The sequence below is a fragment of the Oncorhynchus kisutch genome, linkage group LG19 (genome assembly GCF_002021735.2).
Source record: "Oncorhynchus kisutch isolate 150728-3 linkage group LG19, Okis_V2, whole genome shotgun sequence".
Classification (NCBI taxonomy): Eukaryota; Metazoa; Chordata; class Actinopteri; order Salmoniformes; family Salmonidae; genus Oncorhynchus; species Oncorhynchus kisutch.
Window position 1 is genome coordinate 3,323,429 of NC_034192.2, and position 17,139 is coordinate 3,340,567.

Consider the following 17,139-nt stretch of genomic DNA (forward strand, 5'->3'; position numbering starts at 1 on the left):
GTGTCTGGGGATAATGAAGGCTGCTGGGATGGCTAGAGGTTCATAACAGGTCTCTTCTATCGTAACCTGGTTACTGGGTAGACTCGTCTGTTCTATACAGAAAAGTTCTTCCTCAATGGGTCTCAACAGTTACTCAGCACTATTTCGCTTCCACTTTCCTTTCTATCCTCTGCCAGCTGTTTTAAGGTTAGGTTGTCTCCTCAAATTTCGGGACTACTAAATATTTCAAAGAGCAATTTTAGCTGCATATTGTAATATGTGGCCTTTTCCGATTGCAGAAATATTGCATCAGTTCATATTTTCAACTGAGGTAGTATGATGACTTAGTTGGAACAAATCAAAGGATATGTGATCAAAAACACAATGTGCATACATTTGAAGAAATACGTTGCCCATATCCATTACATGCAGGCCAATCCCTTTGGATCCCAGGAGAAAAGAATCTATCTAAAAGTCATGGCAATAAGAACCTATGGGATTACTGAGGAGATATGGAGGAGTTGTAGCTTGGCTGGGCATCTGAGATGATCTCTCCTGTCTGCATAGAGAACCCTGGGTCCTCCTGATTAGAGGTCGACCGATTATGATTTTTCAACGCCGATACCGATTATTGGAGGACCAAAAAAGCCGATACAGATTAATCGGCCAATTAAATTTTGTATTTATTTGTAATAATGACAATTACAACAATATTGGATGAACACTTATTTTAACTTAATATAATACATCAATAAAATAAATTTAGCCTCAAGTAAATAATGAAACATGTTCAATTTGGTTTAAATAATGCAAAAACAAAGTGTTGGAGAAGAAAGTAAAAGTGCAATATGTGCCATGTAAGAAAGCTAACATTTCAGTTCCTTGCTCAGAACATGAGAACATATGAAAGCTGGTGGTTCCTTTTAACATGAGTCTTCAATATTCCCAGGTAAGAAGTTTTAGGTTGTAGTTATTATAAGAATTATAGGATTATTTCTCTCTATACCATTTGTATTTCATTAACCTTTGACTATTGGATGTTCTTTTAGGCACTTTAGTATTGCCAGTGTAAAAGGATAGCTTTCGTCCCTCTCCTCGCTCCTCCCTGGGCTCGAACCAGGAACACAACGACAACAGCCACCATCGAAGCAGCGTTACCCATGTAGAGCAAGGGGAACAACTACTAGAAGGCTCAGAGCGAGTGACGTTTGAAACGCTATTAGCGTGCGCTAACTAGCTAGCCATTTCACTTCGGTTACACCAGCCTCATCTCGGGAGTTGATAGGCTTGAAGTCATAAACAGCGCAATGCTTGACGCACAACGAAGAGCTGCTGGCAAAACGCACAAAAGTGCTGTTTGAATGAATGTTTACGTGCCTGCTTCTGCCTACCACCGCTCAGTCAGATACTTAGATACTTGTATGCTTGTATGCTCAGTCAGATTATATGCAACGCAGGACACGCTAGATAATACCTAGTAATATCATCAACCATGTGTAGTTAACTAGTGATTATGATTGATTGTTTTTTATAAGATAAGTTTAATGCTAGCTAGCAACTTACCTTGGCTTCTTACTGCATTCGCGTAACAGGCAGTCAGTCTCCTTGTGGAGTGCAACGAGAGAGAGGCAGGTCGTTATTGCGTTGGACTAGTTAACTGTAAGGTTGCAAGATTGGATCCCCCGAGCTGACAATGTGAAAATCTGTCGTTCTGCCCCGGAACGAGGCAGTTAACCCACCGTTCCTAGTCCGTCATTGAAAATAAGAATGTGTTCTTAATAACTAACTTGCCTGGTTAAATAAAGGTATATAAAAAAAATAACAATAATTAGCAAATCGGTGTCCAAAAATACCGATTTCCGAGTGTTATGAAACTTGAAATCGGCCCTAATTAATCGGCCATTCCGATTAATCGGTCGACTTCTACTCCTGATCTCAACCAATGGAGTGTAAGCTGTAGGCCACATCTCCCATAGTGCACTCTTTCTCCCTTGACCAGGTCTGTCAGGCAGTATGAACTACGAAGAGGCCAGTGAGGATGAGGAACACGGTGACGAAGACCGGACACGCTCGTTGTCCCCCAACCCAGAGTCAACCCGGCCTGCGTCTGCCTCCAGCACAAAGTCCAACACAGTGAGTCCAACCGTACAATTGTCTCTGTCCTGTCATATCATTAGGAGCACACACATAGCGATGTGGATATGGCTTGTGAGATTTCTAATGTGTTCATTACACATGGCAAATCAACTTGTCACTTGAAGACACTGAAACAACAAGATGACAGATGAATGTTGTCCTCCCTACTCCTGTACCGTATCTCCTTTATAACAGCGATTGGCCGGTATGTTTTGTGATATAGCAGTGTGTGTTTGTTTTTTCCCCTCACAGGAGTACGTGGCACCGGGGTCGCCCACGGCGGAGAGCGCCCTGATCGAAGTGGACAACCTGGAGGAGTTTGTGGTGCGTCCCGCACCCCGCGGCGTCACCGTCAAGTGCCGCATATCCCGGGACAAGAAGGGAATGGACCGCGGCCTGTACCCCACCTACTTTATGCACATGGAGAGAGAGGACGGCAGGAAGGTACATTGACCTCACATCCTGTCATAGTGGATTAACATGGAGACAAGACCTAGATGGGGTTATTTTACCATCTTATCTCACAGGCCTGTTTAATTTTCTTTTCCTCAATAGCTACATTTGAAATGGTTTGAGAATATAAAGTAAAAGTAACACCTGTTTTGACTGCAGTCATTAAAATGATGGTTTGTGAGTTTCCCTCTCACCCTGAGTTTACTCTCTTTGTTTCACCCAGCTGTTTCTTCTGGCTGGGAGGAAAAGAAAAAAGAGCAAGACGTCCAACTACCTGATCTCAGTGGACGCCACGGACCTGTCACGCGAGGGAGAGAGTTTCATGGGGAAACTGAGGTAGGACCATATCTCATTCGTCTCACAACTCTAAATATAATTCTAAATCTTTACTGATGAACAATTTCCATATTGTTTTGAGCCCTCGGCTGCATCTGATAACCCTATTGGGTGTGAAGTGGGATTGTGAGTGCTGGAGGGTCATTGTAGACTCTAATGTGATTGGTCTGGTCATCCTGCAGGTCTAACCTGATGGGGACCAAGTTCACGGTGTATGACCAAGGCACCAACCCCTGTAAGAACCCTGGAGCTCTGCTGGAGGAGAGCAACACACGACAGGAACTCGCAGCCATCTGCTATGTGAGTGTACACACACACGCACACACACACACGCACACGCACACAAATATAATTGAACCTGTAAGGTTGTGTGACATTCTGTGACATTCTGATCTCCTGTGTTCTCTCTGCAGGAGACCAACGTTCTGGGGTTCAAAGGTCCCCGCAAGATGACCGTCATCATCCCAGGCATGAACATGAACTTTGAGAGGGTTCCCGTCCGTCCAAACAGTGTATGTATCAGCCCCATGAGACTGTACAACTCCAATCACTTCTTCTAACATTTGTAGTCACTGTACTTGTTATCCACAGTATGGCAGAGTGGCGTGTCAGAGGGCATGATTGATTTAAGACTCTGGCATTCTTACATCTTGAAATAGAAAATAATTTAGCACAATCTGAATAATGGAGTGAGTATTGAAGTCAACATCATGTAATGGAAACTGAGGCTAACCCACTAAGGGCTGTGAGATGTGGTCACTGGGGAGTGATGTCAGATTAGATGGTTTGGATGTCTGGGTCGTATTCATTAGGGCACGCAACGGAAAACTAAATAGAGCGTTCTTATTGGGTAAGTCAAGGTTGTCACTCCCTGTTTCAGTCCTATTTCTTCTGTTTAGTGCCTAATGAATACAACCCTGTTGTCTGTGTGTTTTCAGGAGCAGGACAGCCTTCTAAGTAAGTGGCAGAACCACTCAGTGGAGAACCTGATCGAGCTGCACAACAAGGCCCCTGTGTGGAATGACGACACCCAGTCCTACGTGCTCAATTTCCACGGCCGCGTTACACAGGCCTCCGTCAAGAACTTTCAGATCGTCCATGACAACGATCGTGAGTCGATCCGTCAGTGCTTCTCTCGGCTCTTTCTCTCCTCTCTTTCTCGCTCGCTCTTTTTCACTCTCTATTTCTCACTCCCTCTCCTTGGGTAGAATGGAATAATGATTTCACATTATTGAGTCGTTTCTTCTCTCTTCCCTCAGCGGACTACATCGTAATGCAGTTTGGCAGAGTGGCCGAGGACGTATTCACCTTAGACTACAACTACCCCATGTGTGCCCTGCAAGCCTTCGCCATTGGCCTGTCCAGTTTCGACAGCAAACTGGCCTGTGAGTGACCAACCCCATCACGACTCCTAACTCGCCATTCCCTCCATGGCCTTTTCAACCTACTCCCTCCCCTCCAGGACAACGCCAACTCCACAACACCGCCCCTCCCCGTCACAGGATTCAGCGCCTTCCTTGTACAGTCAGCAGTCAGTTCGCCAGCAGTCTGCCACTATGGAAATAATCATGAACTATGACCTCTCACCCCTACGTGGTACATCCAATCATGGCACCCAAATCATGCTGACTTGGAGAGCGGATGAAGAGAGTGGGTGTGTGAGAGAGGACGAAAGCAAGTCGATTTGGGCGGAGGATATAGGATTTTCCTTATTGGCAGAAAAATGAAATTACCGTCCACAAAGGGAAACTGGTCAAATCATCAAGGCGCCTTTGTTTTTATTTGTATTTATCCGTAGTTCTGTTTCATTGAGTTTGTATTGCTTTTTGTTGCTTTAGCTGTTGTATATTGGTGATTCTATGTGTATTGAAATTGATTGAAAGGGAAAAAGGACACCAAGCATCATAGACCAAACACTCCCTGTTAGGGACAGGACTTCTAATACAGACTAGACCAGGTCACAGGAGATGGTGTCTTTGATTTATATCAGATTTGAATGTTTTATAGGCCTCAACACGTCTGATGAACTTGAGTTTTTAGCAGATGCTTTTAAAGTTGCCTTTAATGTTGATTCCAAGTGTCATTTTACTCCATTTTACATTCTGTTGCCTTCCACAATCACTGTTGTGCGATTCTTTTTTTGCAGCATCAAGATGTTCAATAACTCTAACGTTAAACTATTTCAACCCTTTTTTAATTTTCTTCCTCTTGAAGATACATTTCTCATAATCACATTTATTTGCCTGCATATCCATCCAATGTGTCCTCATCTGTTTTCTTGTTTTAAAAACACACTTTTACTAACGTATCTCAGTAGCATTCTGAGGAGTTTGGAAGGGAACATTTCTTACTGCAATTCCTTTGTACATGTCATTTTGTGATGTCTTAGCCCCATGTCAAGTTAAAACCTCACGGGAAAGTCAATAGAGTTGCCCAGTAAGCACCATTAAAGGATTTTATTATAGTTTTATGTAAGATATGTCTTAATGTTTGGACATACTGCTCATTTTCAAATATCATAAAATGTCAGCCTAAATGTCATTTCAATGTGTGGAATACAAAAGAGTTAGCCTGGAATCCAAACAATGGAGGAATATTCAGTTTGGATTCCAAGTGACAACGGTCGCCCTGTACTCAGTCTACATTATATGCCAAACGTATCTACCCATTTAAAATGATACCAGATTGAATAATAACACTACATTTTATATGTACTGTAACTGTTCAGCAGACTACACTTGTACTGTACCATGAAGTCATTGAGAACCCACTGGGTGAAATCTGGTTGAATCCATGTTGTTTCCACGTCATTTCAACCCCAACATTTGAGGTGATGACTTTGAATCAACGTGGAACACTGATTGGATTTGCAAAAAGGAATTGCGTCTTTTTTTTAAACCCAACGTTTAAATCCAATGACTGGGTCAAATGTTTGGTTGATTTCACGATGGTCTATGCCCAGTGGGAAATTACTTTTGGGGTGACATTTAATGTGCAAAATAGTTCAAATCTGTGCAAAAATAAATATAAAGATGACCATAGAAAGTTATTTAAGTAGTTTTAAGTACACTGAAAAATGCATAAATAGTGGCCTTTTACAGCGCTCGTTGCCGAAGAAAAGTCACAATGCCAGATTATTACTTTTACAGTATTTTTTTGCACAGGTTTGAACTATTTTGCACCATGAAAAAGTCGCCCTTGATTAAAGTTTCAGCTGGATGGATGTGCTATAGAAATGATTCTGTCCAGTTCTGTGATTCTTGTTCTTGGAGGATTAGGAACATTCCTGGGTAACCTGCAGGATGCATTTGATTCCTGTCCAAACAAGACTAACACTGATTATGTGTGACAGTGTCGGGAAACAAAGTTAATTCACAAGATGTACTGTTAGAAAGAGGGAAAGGGTTTGTTTGTACAAAATATATAAAAGAGAGAAATATAACATTTTACTACAAGATACTTATGGGGAATTGCATTTCATTCATAACTTAACTTTCTGACAATTTTTTGGGGGAGTGAATTTCAGAAATATGACTGTAAATAGAATAAATGAAGATATTGTAAAGTGCACAAGACTCCCCCTGTAAGCTTAAGTAATTCATGTATTCAGTAAAACACATTTATTTGCACCTACAGTGCTGTGAAAAATTATTTGCCCCCCTTTCTGATTTTCTCTACTTTTGCATATTTTTGATACTAAATGTTATCAGATTTTCAACCAAAACCTAATATTAGATCAAGGGAACCTGAGTGAACAAATAACACAATTACATACTTGTCTAATTTATTTCATAAACAAAGTTATGCAACATCAAATGCCCCTGTGGGAAAAAGTAAGTGCCCCCTTAAACTCAATTACTGGTTGTGCCAGTTAGCTGCAATGACTCCAACCAAACGCTTCCTGTAGTTGTTGATCAGTCTCTCACGTCACTGTGGAGGAATTTTGGTTGACTCTTGCATGCAGAACTGCTGTAACTCAGTGCCATTTGTGGGGTTTCAAGCATGTACTGCCCGTTTCATGTCCTGCCTCAACATCTCAGTTGTGATTAGGTCTGGAATTTGACTAGGCCATTCCAAAACTTCTAATTTGTTGCCTTTTAGCAATTTATTTTTGCTTTCATTTGTAGGCTAGGTTGTAGCAACCTCATGATGGGTACAGGAAAAATGTTAGTATCATGTAGTAGCCTAAACCTGTCGATGTTACATTAAACTGGGTGAATGGAATATGAATGACAGTCATCCAATATTCTGTAATAGAAATAAGAACATGCTCATTAAAAAAAATTGTCCTCCGTAATCATAAACTGAACCGACTGCCCCTGATGTATTCAGTAAACCCATTTATTGTCAATAACAGAACGACTTTACAGTTTATTAAGAACCTTTTTGAAAGCAACATCTAGAACTTATAATTTCTTCTTTCTACATTATCAAATTACAATTGTTTCCATTATTAAAACATTTCGAAAATATATCAAACTTGTTTGTGTTACATTTATAATTCCATTTTAAAATGGGACGTTGTAGAAACTTACTGTAAAAACGGTAATTGTAAAACTTCATAAAACACATATCTATTCTAAAGACATTCCAAGTCTTTGGAAGGCTTTGAACATTATCCTTTGGACTGGATACACAAACATTTTGTTTGATGCAGTTTTGACTGATCTATTCTCAATGCTGTCTTTCACCTTAATGCAAGGTGCTGCATTACGGTCTGGTGTGGAATGAACATCCAGTGAACAACAACAGTTACCGTCACAGGCAGCAACACAAGCTCTCCCAGGGAAAACCTACTCATTAACGTCCACCACTAGCAGTTCTTTGTATTTGATCAGGTAGTAGGGGTAGCACTGGCACCGGTCAAAAACTACAAAGATGGTGGGGTTGACCAGCTGGTCCACACAGGTGTCGTATAGGTTGTAGTCCTCCTTCGTGGATCTGACAGGTGGTGGCCGGCGGTATTTGCACTTGCCCACGCTCACCTTTCCCACCAGCACCTTGGCCAGGAACATGTGACGCACCCCAGCGTCAGGTGACACCGCAGCGAATGTGTTGGAGTAGGAGGCGTCGCGGGCGAAGTAGGAGCCGTAGCCGTACACGAACCCGTTGACTCCCGAGACGCGCGGGTCAAAGTTGTTGTGGCAGATGTCCTCAATGAAGTCCCCGACGGTCCCGTGGAACAGGTGCCTCTCCAGAGCCCCGTCTTCCTTGGTGTCACCGCGTTTCCGCATGTGCTCCTTGTACCTACAACACAAACAATGCCACCTAATGTATGAATTCATCTTAAATTCAATCGTTTTTTATCAGTATTACATTTATTCATTGTCAAATGGAGCAGGAAAATAAAAAGCCTTCATCTCCTTTGGATAACCCTTATCAATAAAATGATATTGATCTGTTGTGTGATGTAATGTTGCACCATGTTATCTACCTTTTCCCTATCCTTTATCCCATTCCCACATGACGGTCATATACACAGTACATGAGGAAAATGAATGGCTATTCTCGTAAGGATAGAAAACATATCAAAGAGGGCCAGAGGGAGTCCCCATCCACACCTTTGGAACTTGTCCCAGTGGAGAACATTCTGGATCTGGTGGAGGCTGACTATCTCCACCCGGGTCTCTGACAGGGTCTTGTGGAACAGGCGGTGGACCTTCTGGAAGGCCTGGGTGTTGGCCGGCACATCCACCATGCTGTAGTCCTGGTCTGGGGCGGAGCTAGGGGTCCACACTGGGGGGTACCAGGTGCTGAACTCCCCCAGAGGGTCTACACTGAAGTTGGCCGGGGAAGGCTCGGTGGATGTGCCGGCCAGACCATCCAGCAGGATACCTGTCCTATACAAATCAAGTAGATTATTGTTTTCGTGAATGTAGTTCATATTATTGATGAACTACAACTAATATGGTGTGATTCCAGCATTATGAGTAGGACCCGGAGAAATGCTCTACCACCTGACCTATGACATTAACCTGCAGTTCAATCAATAATTTTACTGATGACACTACAGCCTCTTCCAAACACATTTCAACATAATGAACACATGGTTAGTTGTGGTTAGTCATTTTACAGGTCAGGAGTATCTTTCTAGCCCCTCCCACACAGATGCGTCCCCTTCAGGGTCTAAATGCCAACAGGTGGCTTGAGATGACACTATCAACCTTTTGGTGCTGTAGGACAGAACTACTGGTTTTAAAAAGAGTGGAGAATTTCTCCAGGCCCCAATTATGAGTTAAACTACATGACCAAAAGTATGTGGACACCCCTTTGGACTCGGCTATTTCAGCGACACCCGTTGCTGACAGGTGTATAACATTTTGCAATCTCCATTGACAAACATAAGCAGTAGAATGGCCCGTACTGTAGAGCTCAGTGACATTCAACGTTGCACTGTCATAAGATGCCACCTTTCCAACAAGTCAGTTTGTCAAATCTCTGCCCTGCTAGAGCTGCCCCGGTCAACTGTAACTGCTGTTATTGTGAGGTGGAAAATTCTAGGAGCAACAACAGCTCAGCGAAGTGGTAGGCCACACAAGATCACAGAACGGGACCACTGAAGCGCGTAAAAATCATCTGTCCTCGGTTGCAACACTTACTACCAAGTTCCAAACTGCCTCTGGAAGCAACGTCAGCACAATAACTGTTTGTCTGGAGCTTCACAAAATGGCTTTCCATGGCGGAGCAGCCACACACAAGCCTAAGATCACCATGCGCAATGCCAAGTGTTGACTAGAGTGGTGTAAAGCTCGCCGCCATTGGACTCTGGAGCAGTGTAAAAATGTGTTTTCTGGAGTGATGAATCACGCTTCACTATCTGACAGTCTGATGGACGAATCTGGGTTTGTTCAATGCCAAGAGAGCGCTATCTGCCCAAATGCATAGTGCCAACTAGTTTGGTAGAGGAGGAATAATGGTCTGGGGCTGTTTTTCATGGTTTGGGCTAGCACCCTAGTTCCAGTGAAGGGAAATCTTAACGCTACAGCATACAATGACATTCTGGACGATTCTGTGCTTCCAACTTTGCGGCAACAGTTTGGGGAATGCCCTTTCCTGTTTCAGCATAACAATGCCTCCGTGCACAAAGCGAGGTCCATACAGAAAGTGTTTGTCGAGATCGGTGTGGAAGAACTTGACTGGCCTGCACAGAGCCCTGACCTCAACCCAATCGAACACCTTTGGTATGAATTGGAATGCTGACTGCGAGTCAGGCCTAATCGCTCAACATCTGAGCCTGACCTCACTAAAGCTTTTGTGGCTGAATGGAAGCAAGTCCCCGCAGCAATGTTCCAACATCTAGTGGAAAGCCTTCCCAGAAGAGTGAAGGCTGTTATAGCAGCAAAGGGGGGGGAATCAACTCCATTTTAATACCTATGATTTTGGAATGAGAGATTCGATGAGCATGTGTCCACATACTTTTGTAGCCAGGTAGTGTATAACAAACAAGTGCATGTAAATTAGATTTAAGATAATTGAACACAGTTCAAAAGAGCCTAGAAAGTAAGGTAACTGAACCAATCAACCAGCTCAAGGTTAAAACAAAACATGGATACGTACCTCAAATGTGCTCTCAGAGACTTAAGGGAGCGGTAGAAGGGTCTGAGTCGGATGGCCCGCTGAAACCCTGTGGTGACGTTGGTCTGGATCATACTGATGAAGTCCACCTTGTATTCCACCGCTAAGATGTGCAAACGACACTCCAGCTCCCCAGCATCCCTCTTGTCCAGAAGGATCTTGGACACATCCTTAACAAGACAACCCAGTAAGTCAAAGCCTACATGAACATGAAACAGAGGTAACCATTTGTGAGGGAATTATCTTTTGTCATGAACAAAACGCAGTCCGCCATAGCGAAAGTTCATTAAAGATCTGAGGGTAGGAGAGAGGGGTTTGAAGCACTCACGTCTTTGTACTTTGTCCAGCTGAGGTTATTCCACCAGAAGAAGCACCACCTGGTGTAGAGGTGAGGGTTCTTGGTTGGGTCTGTGGTGTTCTGGAGTCTTCTGACCCGGTCGTATTTCTCCCCGTCCTTCAACGTCATGTTGTCAAAGTGCAGGGTGAACATATCCGTACTAGTGATGGGGGGGGGGGGAATTAGATACAGGTACGTATCGGGATATAACTTTTTGACGATATACAGTGCCTTCAGAAGTTTATTCACACCCCTTGACTTTTTCCACATTATGTTTTGTTACAGCCTGAATTCAAAATGTATTAAATTGATATTTTGTATCACTGGTCTACACACAATACCCCATAATATTAAAGTGGAATTATGTTTTATAAATTAAACAACAATAAAAAGCTGAAATGTCTTGAGTCAATAAGTATTCAAACTCTTTGTTATGGCAAGCCTAAATAAGTTCAGTAGTATGCATTTGCTTAACAAGTCACATAATAAGTTGCATGGAATCACTGTGCAATAATAGTGTTTTATATTATTTTTGAATGACTACCTCAGACATCCAATTATCTGTAAGGTCCCTAAGTCGAGCAGTGAATTTCAAACACCGATTCAATGCCTCACAAAGAAGAGAACCAATTGGTAGATGCGTCCAAATTAAAAAAAGCAGACATTGAATATCCCTTTGAGCATGGTGAAGTTATTAATTAAACTTTGGATGGTGTATCAATACACCCAGTCACTACAAGGATACAAGCGTCCTTCCTAACTCAGTTGCTGGAGAGGAAGGAAACCATGAGGCCAAAGGTGACTTTAAAATAGTTTGAGTATAATGGCTGTGATCGTAAACTGAGGATGGATCAACAACATTGTAGTTACTCCACAATACTAACCTAAACGACAGACTGAAAAGAAGGAAGCCTGTACAGAATAAAAATATTCCAAAACATGCATCCTGTTTGCAATAAGGCACTAAAGTAAAACTGCAAAGAATGTGGCATGTAAAGAAATTAACTTTATGTCCTGAATACAAAGGATTATGTTGCAGGCAAATCCAAAACAACACATCACTCTTCATATTTTTCAAGCATGGTGGTGGCTGCATCATGTTATGGGTATGCTTGTCATCAGCAATGTCTATGGAGTTTTTGGGGATAAAAAAGAAATGGAATAGAGCTAAGCACAGGCAAAATCACTGGGACACTGGGAGACAAATTCACCACTCAGCAGGACAATAACCTAAAACACAAGGCCAAATATAAACTGGGGTTGCTGACCAAGATGACATTGAATGTTCCTGAGTGACATGTGAATACTTATGTAAATGAGATATTTCTGTTTTTCATATGCAAAAATATCTCAAAACATGTTTTCACTTTTTGTTATTATGGGGTATTGTGTGTAGATTGGTGAGAAAAAAATATCAATTGAATCCATTTTGAATTTAGGCTGTAACACAACAAAATGTGTAATAAGTCAAAGAATAAGTCACTTTCTGAAGGCACTGTATCTGCACCAACATTTCAATATTTTTCCTTCATAGTTCTGCATCTTCTATTTAAAAAGGGAGACCATTTTTTATTAGCACTTTTATTTTCCCGACTGGTCGGAACTTGTTCTCTCATGCTTTCTCTTGTCCCTCTACAGCAGACATCGTGAGCAATATGCTTGAAATCACAGTATCGAAACGCAATACATATCATATTGGCACCTAAGTATCGTATCGTGAGGTACCTGCCAATAACCAGCTCTAATCATAGCAAAAAAACGTTAAGAGTTATGATGGGGTAGCAAGTAGTGCTACGTAAAAAAAAACGGTATCAAATCCTTAATGTCATCTCTGGCACTTCCCGTGTGTGTGTGTGTGGGTGAGTCTCAGTTCCTGTATTTTTCTTCTTCATAAACTCTGTAAATGTGCAATATTTTATACATTGATTGATAAACTATTGTGTGATTAAAATTCATCAGTACTTATGGAGCTATGAATGACAACAAGTATGGAAATCACAGATTTTGAGGACTGATGGACAGTTTTATGATTAACATCTACTACCTGTACAACTCACCCTTCCTTGACGCCAATCTCCTCCCGGTTGACATTGCAGTAGGCCCTCTCTAGATTAACCTGGGTGCGGGGGGTGAAGTCTACCCACTGGTGACTGTTGATGCACCACAGCTGCCAGTGGAAGGGGTATGGCGTGTGGTGCTGCTTGCAGTTGCTCCCCGTCCTGCAGAAGTAAGTGAGAAAGTGGTCGCAGATCTGGATGTCGCCGGAGGTGTTTGTGTGGAAGGTCAGACTGGCTGCCGTCTTGGATGGACCAGGGGGCTGATTAGTGCTAGCGGCTTGGGCTTGTGTTTGGGCTGGGGTGGTAGGCTGGTGGACAGGCTGTGGCTGGGTGATGATGACAGGCAGGGGGAGGATGAGAGAGGTGGTTTTGACTGGGCCCGGTGTCATGTTTTGGGGCTTGTGAGGTGAGATGGTGATTGCTCCAGGTTGAGGAAAGAGGGTGCTTTGAGGAAAGGTGAGGAGCACACTGGGGGGGATTTTGGTTGGGGTCATTTGTTGTGGTAGAGGTTGGATGATCATTTGGGTCTGGCTTAGGGCTGAGGATGGGCCTGACGACAACTGGATGATCCTGGTGGTGCTGCTGCTTTTGCCAGGAGAGCAGATAAGAGTATTGCTGGCACTAGTAGTCTGCCCTGACTTGGAGGGGAGAGGAGTGAAACGGACATTGATACTGTATGGTGTCACAGTCCAGACAACGTCCACTTGTTGGGAGTGCATGGCGTCCCACACTGGCAGACTGGTGTTGGTGTCAGAAGGGACCTCCATGAGCAGTAGAGAAGGAGTGAGGAAACTGACCTTGGGAGACTTTGGACAGGCCTCTGTGATCACGGTTGTAGGCCCCCTCTTCTTCCCTTTGATTGATGAAAGGTCAGTCATCTTCAATATTTTTGAGGGTAAATGGTCAGTTTATGTTGGCATAGCATGGTACAGGAAGGACTAAAATGTCCCAATCATAGCCCGAGTCTCTGACAAAACAAACGCCTAATACTTTTAAAAGCAAGACTTAGAACTTGACCAAAATCCAATTTGCTAGAATCCTAAAAAGGCTTATAGAGATATCCTGTAGACATTTAATGAAAAGGTACTAATTAATACGAATGCTTGGGACTTTGCCGATGCTTTTCGTCGTGTTTCTTACTAGCTAAATTACTAGCATCGCATAATGCAAAAACAGAACATGAACTTACTTTTTACCTGTTAACTTGCAGTGTTTCAGGCCTAATGAATCTGTTCACGTTTTGTTTTACTCGAAAAAAAATGTATTGATTGGTGAGTAACTTAAAAGACATTTAAATGTAAGCCTAAAAAAGATCTGGAAGTCGTCTTCAAACAATATTCTTACAGGATCGTTTATAGATTTCAGGGGAAACCATTTGACGGTGTTATTACAGGAATGGTTTAGCCCAACTATTTGAAATTGATGACGACTGCATAGAAATACTAGTTTATCTTTGTATTTTATAATAAAATATCACCACAGCAAGTCTGATGTTCCATTTTTATTCCACACAGAAAACGAAACTTTTATTCCATACTACACAATAAAATAAATGTCAACAAGTGTCCATTCTATCAAATGTAAGTGTTAATTTAAAGGCAACGAGTGGCAAATATTTAAATATTATTTATCCATTAGATGTTTCTCATGACATAAAATCAACATCAAGAAAGACACTAGAGACAGAAAATTCCCATGCGCCAACACATTCTCAGGTGTGATCTACAGCTTTCACTGAGACCTCTAATGGCTCAATCCTCAGAGGACACTGCTTACAGCCAACCCAGAAATAGGGGAAGACCCTCTCAGAAAAGGTGTGTTTGAAAGTGTAGATCTGCGTGTTGTCAGCTGGGTCAGAGAAGCACACTCTCCCCTTCTCCCAGTCTAGCTGCACTCTGATCCTCTGAGGGCTCTTCTTCAGATTGAGTCGTGTCAGGGGTGAGGTCCCTGCAAAGTACATCTTGTGGTAAAAGTACACGGACAGGTATCCATTCTTCAGTACGGAGGAGACCTTGTCTTTCCTCTGGATGGACTCTTTGGCTACACCGAGGACCCAGGCGCTGTTCTCTCCAACCTCCACGTCCCAGACATGCTTTCCTGAGCTGAAGCCCTCAGAGCCCAGTACGCCTGTGTCAGGGTCAAACCTCTCGGGGTTGTCTGGAAGCTTCTGTTTGTCGTCGCTGTCCCTCACACTGGTGAGGTCTTCAGACAGCAGGAGCCAGGGGGCAGCCGTGTTGGGGTCCAGAGTCACTGGCGCTAAGGAGAAAGTATATCCAGTTACCATGATGTAGTGGTTCTCACCACTGTAATTACTGTGTCAATACACATTAAGAAGCACTTTAAGTGCTTAAAAAGTTAACGTTTCAGTCTATCATGTAATGAAATAAACTAGTCTTGACACCGAGTGATGTTCAACACTCTGCAGTTAGTACTCACTGTATTTAACAATCCCTTGCATCTTCTCCCACACTTTGTATTGAAGTGAGCCCAGGTACTTAGCCACATCGATGAGTGCTCCAGAGACCATATCTGGGTCCTGCAGTGTGCTGCACTGAGCACTATACGGCCAGAACAAGTAGGAGTCAGTACTCATCACTGTCTGTAGACAGTGAAACCACCAGGGGTTGTATAATGTACTCACCTTCTCATTGTCTGCTTGCATTTCTGGAGAAAAAAAGTATCCTCCAAAGCCATCTCCTCCTCCACGGCTCTGATTGTGTCAGAGAGGGAGGCCAGGGTTCTGTCCATCTCCCTCATACTCTGCCTCAACATCTCACTCTTACTCTCCTCCTCCTCTTTCAGAGCTACAAGCCTAGCAGCCTCTTCAGCTTGGAGGAAATGGTGGAGTGTCTCAAACTCCTCATGAATCCTCTTTGCCACAAACCGGGCCTGGACCTGAAATGAGACCTGTGTTAGGATTGTGTGTTAACATATGAGAGAGTTTGATTTATTTCATACTATGGCCAACCACCAACACTACCTGAATGTGTGTCACTGTATTTTCATAGTTTTGCTTCATTTTGTCAAAAGCCTCCGTCTTCTCTTGCAAACAAGTAAGCACAGACTTCATATCCTCCTACAAAGAACATTAAAAAGACAATTGGACTAAGAATAGAGTAAACAAAACATATCAGTTCTTCAAAGGCAAACAGTTGCAGAAGGCATAAAACAGATTAGATCAAACTCACAGCATTTTCCCCTTTACCTTCATGTTCACCTCTGAACTCATAAAATGCTAGCTAGAGAACTCAATTTATATTTATAGGGTTGCCTATCACAACAACAGATTACCTTCATGTCGCCTATAGCCTCTCCCATCGGGCAGCACTCATGGTTTTTATGCTTCCTGGAGGTGTGACAGACCACACAGATGGGCTCCTTGTCCTGCAGACAGAACAGCTTCAGCCTCTCCCCGTGCAGGGAGCACAGCTCACCCGGTTCACACAGCTCTCCTGTAGACCCAAGCGCTCCACTCTCCTGGATGTAGGAGTCACACAGGTTCTTCAGGGTGAGGCTGGCCACCGGCTCGTCCACAAACTCCCTTCTACAGAGAGGGCAGTCTCGGGCCGAGCCCTTCCCAGACCAGTACTGCTGTAGGCAGGCTGCACAGAAACTGTGGCTGCACTTGAGGACCACAGGGTCCCTGAAGATGTCACAGCACACAGGGCAACAGAGGTCCTCCTCTGGGACAGAGAATCGAGTGGCCATGCCTTCTTCACACGAAAGTGACTCTTCCTCTGGAAGGGAATGTAGGGCAAAGGGACGCACAGAGCTGCAGGCATTAGACAAACACAGAGTGAGCCCTTGTTTGTGTTCTAGTTAGCTAATGGCCTCTGTAAGGTACAGCATTTACTTTAACTTTAACCAACTAAATATTTGGGCTCAACAACATAATGCCTGAACTTCAAAATGGCCATACTTACTGCCTAGGACAAGTCGATGTTTAGTTTGGGAGTGCTTTAATAGAACAAGTTACATTGACACTCGCCTGATATCCAAGGCACGTCTACAGGAGAACGCAACCAATACACGTAACTAGCTCCTTGTTTTATCTGCGACGTCAAGAGTTGTTTTGACTTCCTTCTTCCTGTTATGGTGTGACACATCCTTATCGGGGTGGAGCCAGGCAGACCATTCTTTAACACTTTAACACCAGTTCCACTTTGTGCTCACTTTGGTTTCATTATTTGGTGGTACTAGACTGTTACTCCAATGTTTGTGTTTGTTGTCATTGTTGTCTTTGTAAACAAATTATTTATTCATATT

General features: G+C 43.0%; 3 protein-coding genes across 10 annotated transcripts in view; 1 reads left to right on the forward strand and 2 right to left on the reverse strand.

The window, feature by feature from the left end:
* LOC109896544 (tubby-related protein 3) overlaps positions 1–7,378 on the forward strand; it is a 40,432-nt gene extending 33,054 nt beyond the window's left edge. For 2 of the 3 annotated variants that reach the window (XM_031797763.1, XM_031797765.1), the window contains 7 exons: positions 1,979–2,112; positions 2,368–2,559; positions 2,792–2,904; positions 3,087–3,204; positions 3,318–3,416; positions 3,843–4,014; positions 4,164–7,376. In XM_031797763.1, the coding sequence (XP_031653623.1) occupies positions 1,979–2,112; positions 2,368–2,559; positions 2,792–2,904; positions 3,087–3,204; positions 3,318–3,416; positions 3,843–4,014; positions 4,164–4,297 (962 nt within the window). In that variant the 3' untranslated portion in view covers positions 4,298–7,376. Of the gene's footprint in view, positions 1–1,978; positions 2,113–2,367; positions 2,560–2,791; positions 2,905–3,086; positions 3,205–3,317; positions 3,417–3,842; positions 4,015–4,163 lie in introns of all 3 variants that reach the window. The other variant, XM_031797764.1, reaches the window with a different exon arrangement.
* A 26-nt stretch (positions 7,379–7,404) lies between these two features.
* Positions 7,405–14,225, reverse strand: LOC109896578 (protein mono-ADP-ribosyltransferase TIPARP). 5 transcript variants are annotated; one of them, XM_020490850.2, is made up of 6 exons: positions 14,070–14,225; positions 12,874–13,726; positions 10,808–10,976; positions 10,462–10,649; positions 8,466–8,744; positions 7,405–8,151 (listed from the first exon to the last, which is right to left on the reverse strand). In XM_020490850.2, exons 2-6 carry the CDS (start codon positions 13,638–13,640, stop codon positions 7,698–7,700), a joined length of 1,857 nt encoding a protein of 618 aa, XP_020346439.1. In that variant the 5' UTR covers positions 13,641–13,726; positions 14,070–14,225; the 3' UTR covers positions 7,405–7,697. The 5 variants fall into 5 exon arrangements, with proteins under 5 accessions (XP_020346439.1, XP_020346437.1, XP_020346438.1 ...); XM_020490848.2 differs by having other exon boundaries at positions 12,874–13,751; XM_020490849.2 differs by having other exon boundaries at positions 14,063–14,225.
* Positions 14,226–14,359: 134 nt separating this feature from the next.
* On the reverse strand, positions 14,360–16,968 carry LOC109896600 (zinc-binding protein A33). Of its 2 annotated transcripts, none has more exons than XM_020490879.2 (6): positions 16,797–16,968; positions 16,165–16,645; positions 15,854–15,949; positions 15,515–15,768; positions 15,310–15,431; positions 14,360–15,129 (listed from the first exon to the last, which is right to left on the reverse strand). In XM_020490879.2, exons 2-6 carry the CDS (start codon positions 16,579–16,581, stop codon positions 14,585–14,587), a joined length of 1,434 nt encoding a protein of 477 aa, XP_020346468.2. In that variant the 5' UTR covers positions 16,582–16,645; positions 16,797–16,968; the 3' UTR covers positions 14,360–14,584. The 2 variants fall into 2 exon arrangements, with proteins under 2 accessions (XP_020346468.2, XP_031654196.1); XM_031798336.1 differs by having other exon boundaries at positions 16,165–16,610; positions 16,797–16,952.
* Between the last annotated feature and the right edge of the window lie 171 nt (positions 16,969–17,139).

Bases quoted from the DNA above. Each gene is read 5' to 3' on its own strand.
- LOC109896578 (XM_020490848.2), bottom strand. From the start codon at position 13,751: ATGACTGACCTTTCATCAATCAAAGGGAAGAAGAGGGGGCCTACAACC. The intron at 10,977-12,873 runs GTGAGTTGTACA...CCCCATCACTAG, and splicing joins GAGATTGGCGTCAAGGAAGG to TACGGATATGTTCACCCTGC. The intron at 8,152-8,465 runs GTGTGGATGGGG...TTTGTGTTGTAG, and splicing joins CACTGGGACAAGTTCCAAAG to GTACAAGGAGCACATGCGGA.
- LOC109896600 (XM_020490879.2), bottom strand. From the start codon at position 16,581: ATGGCCACTCGATTCTCTGTCCCAGAGGAGGACCTCTGTTGCCCTGTG. The intron at 15,769-15,853 runs GTAGTGTTGGTG...GTCTCATTTCAG, and splicing joins ATACAGTGACACACATTCAG to GTCCAGGCCCGGTTTGTGGC. The intron at 15,130-15,309 runs GTGAGTACTAAC...CTTTCTCCTTAG, and splicing joins GCAAGGGATTGTTAAATACA to CGCCAGTGACTCTGGACCCC.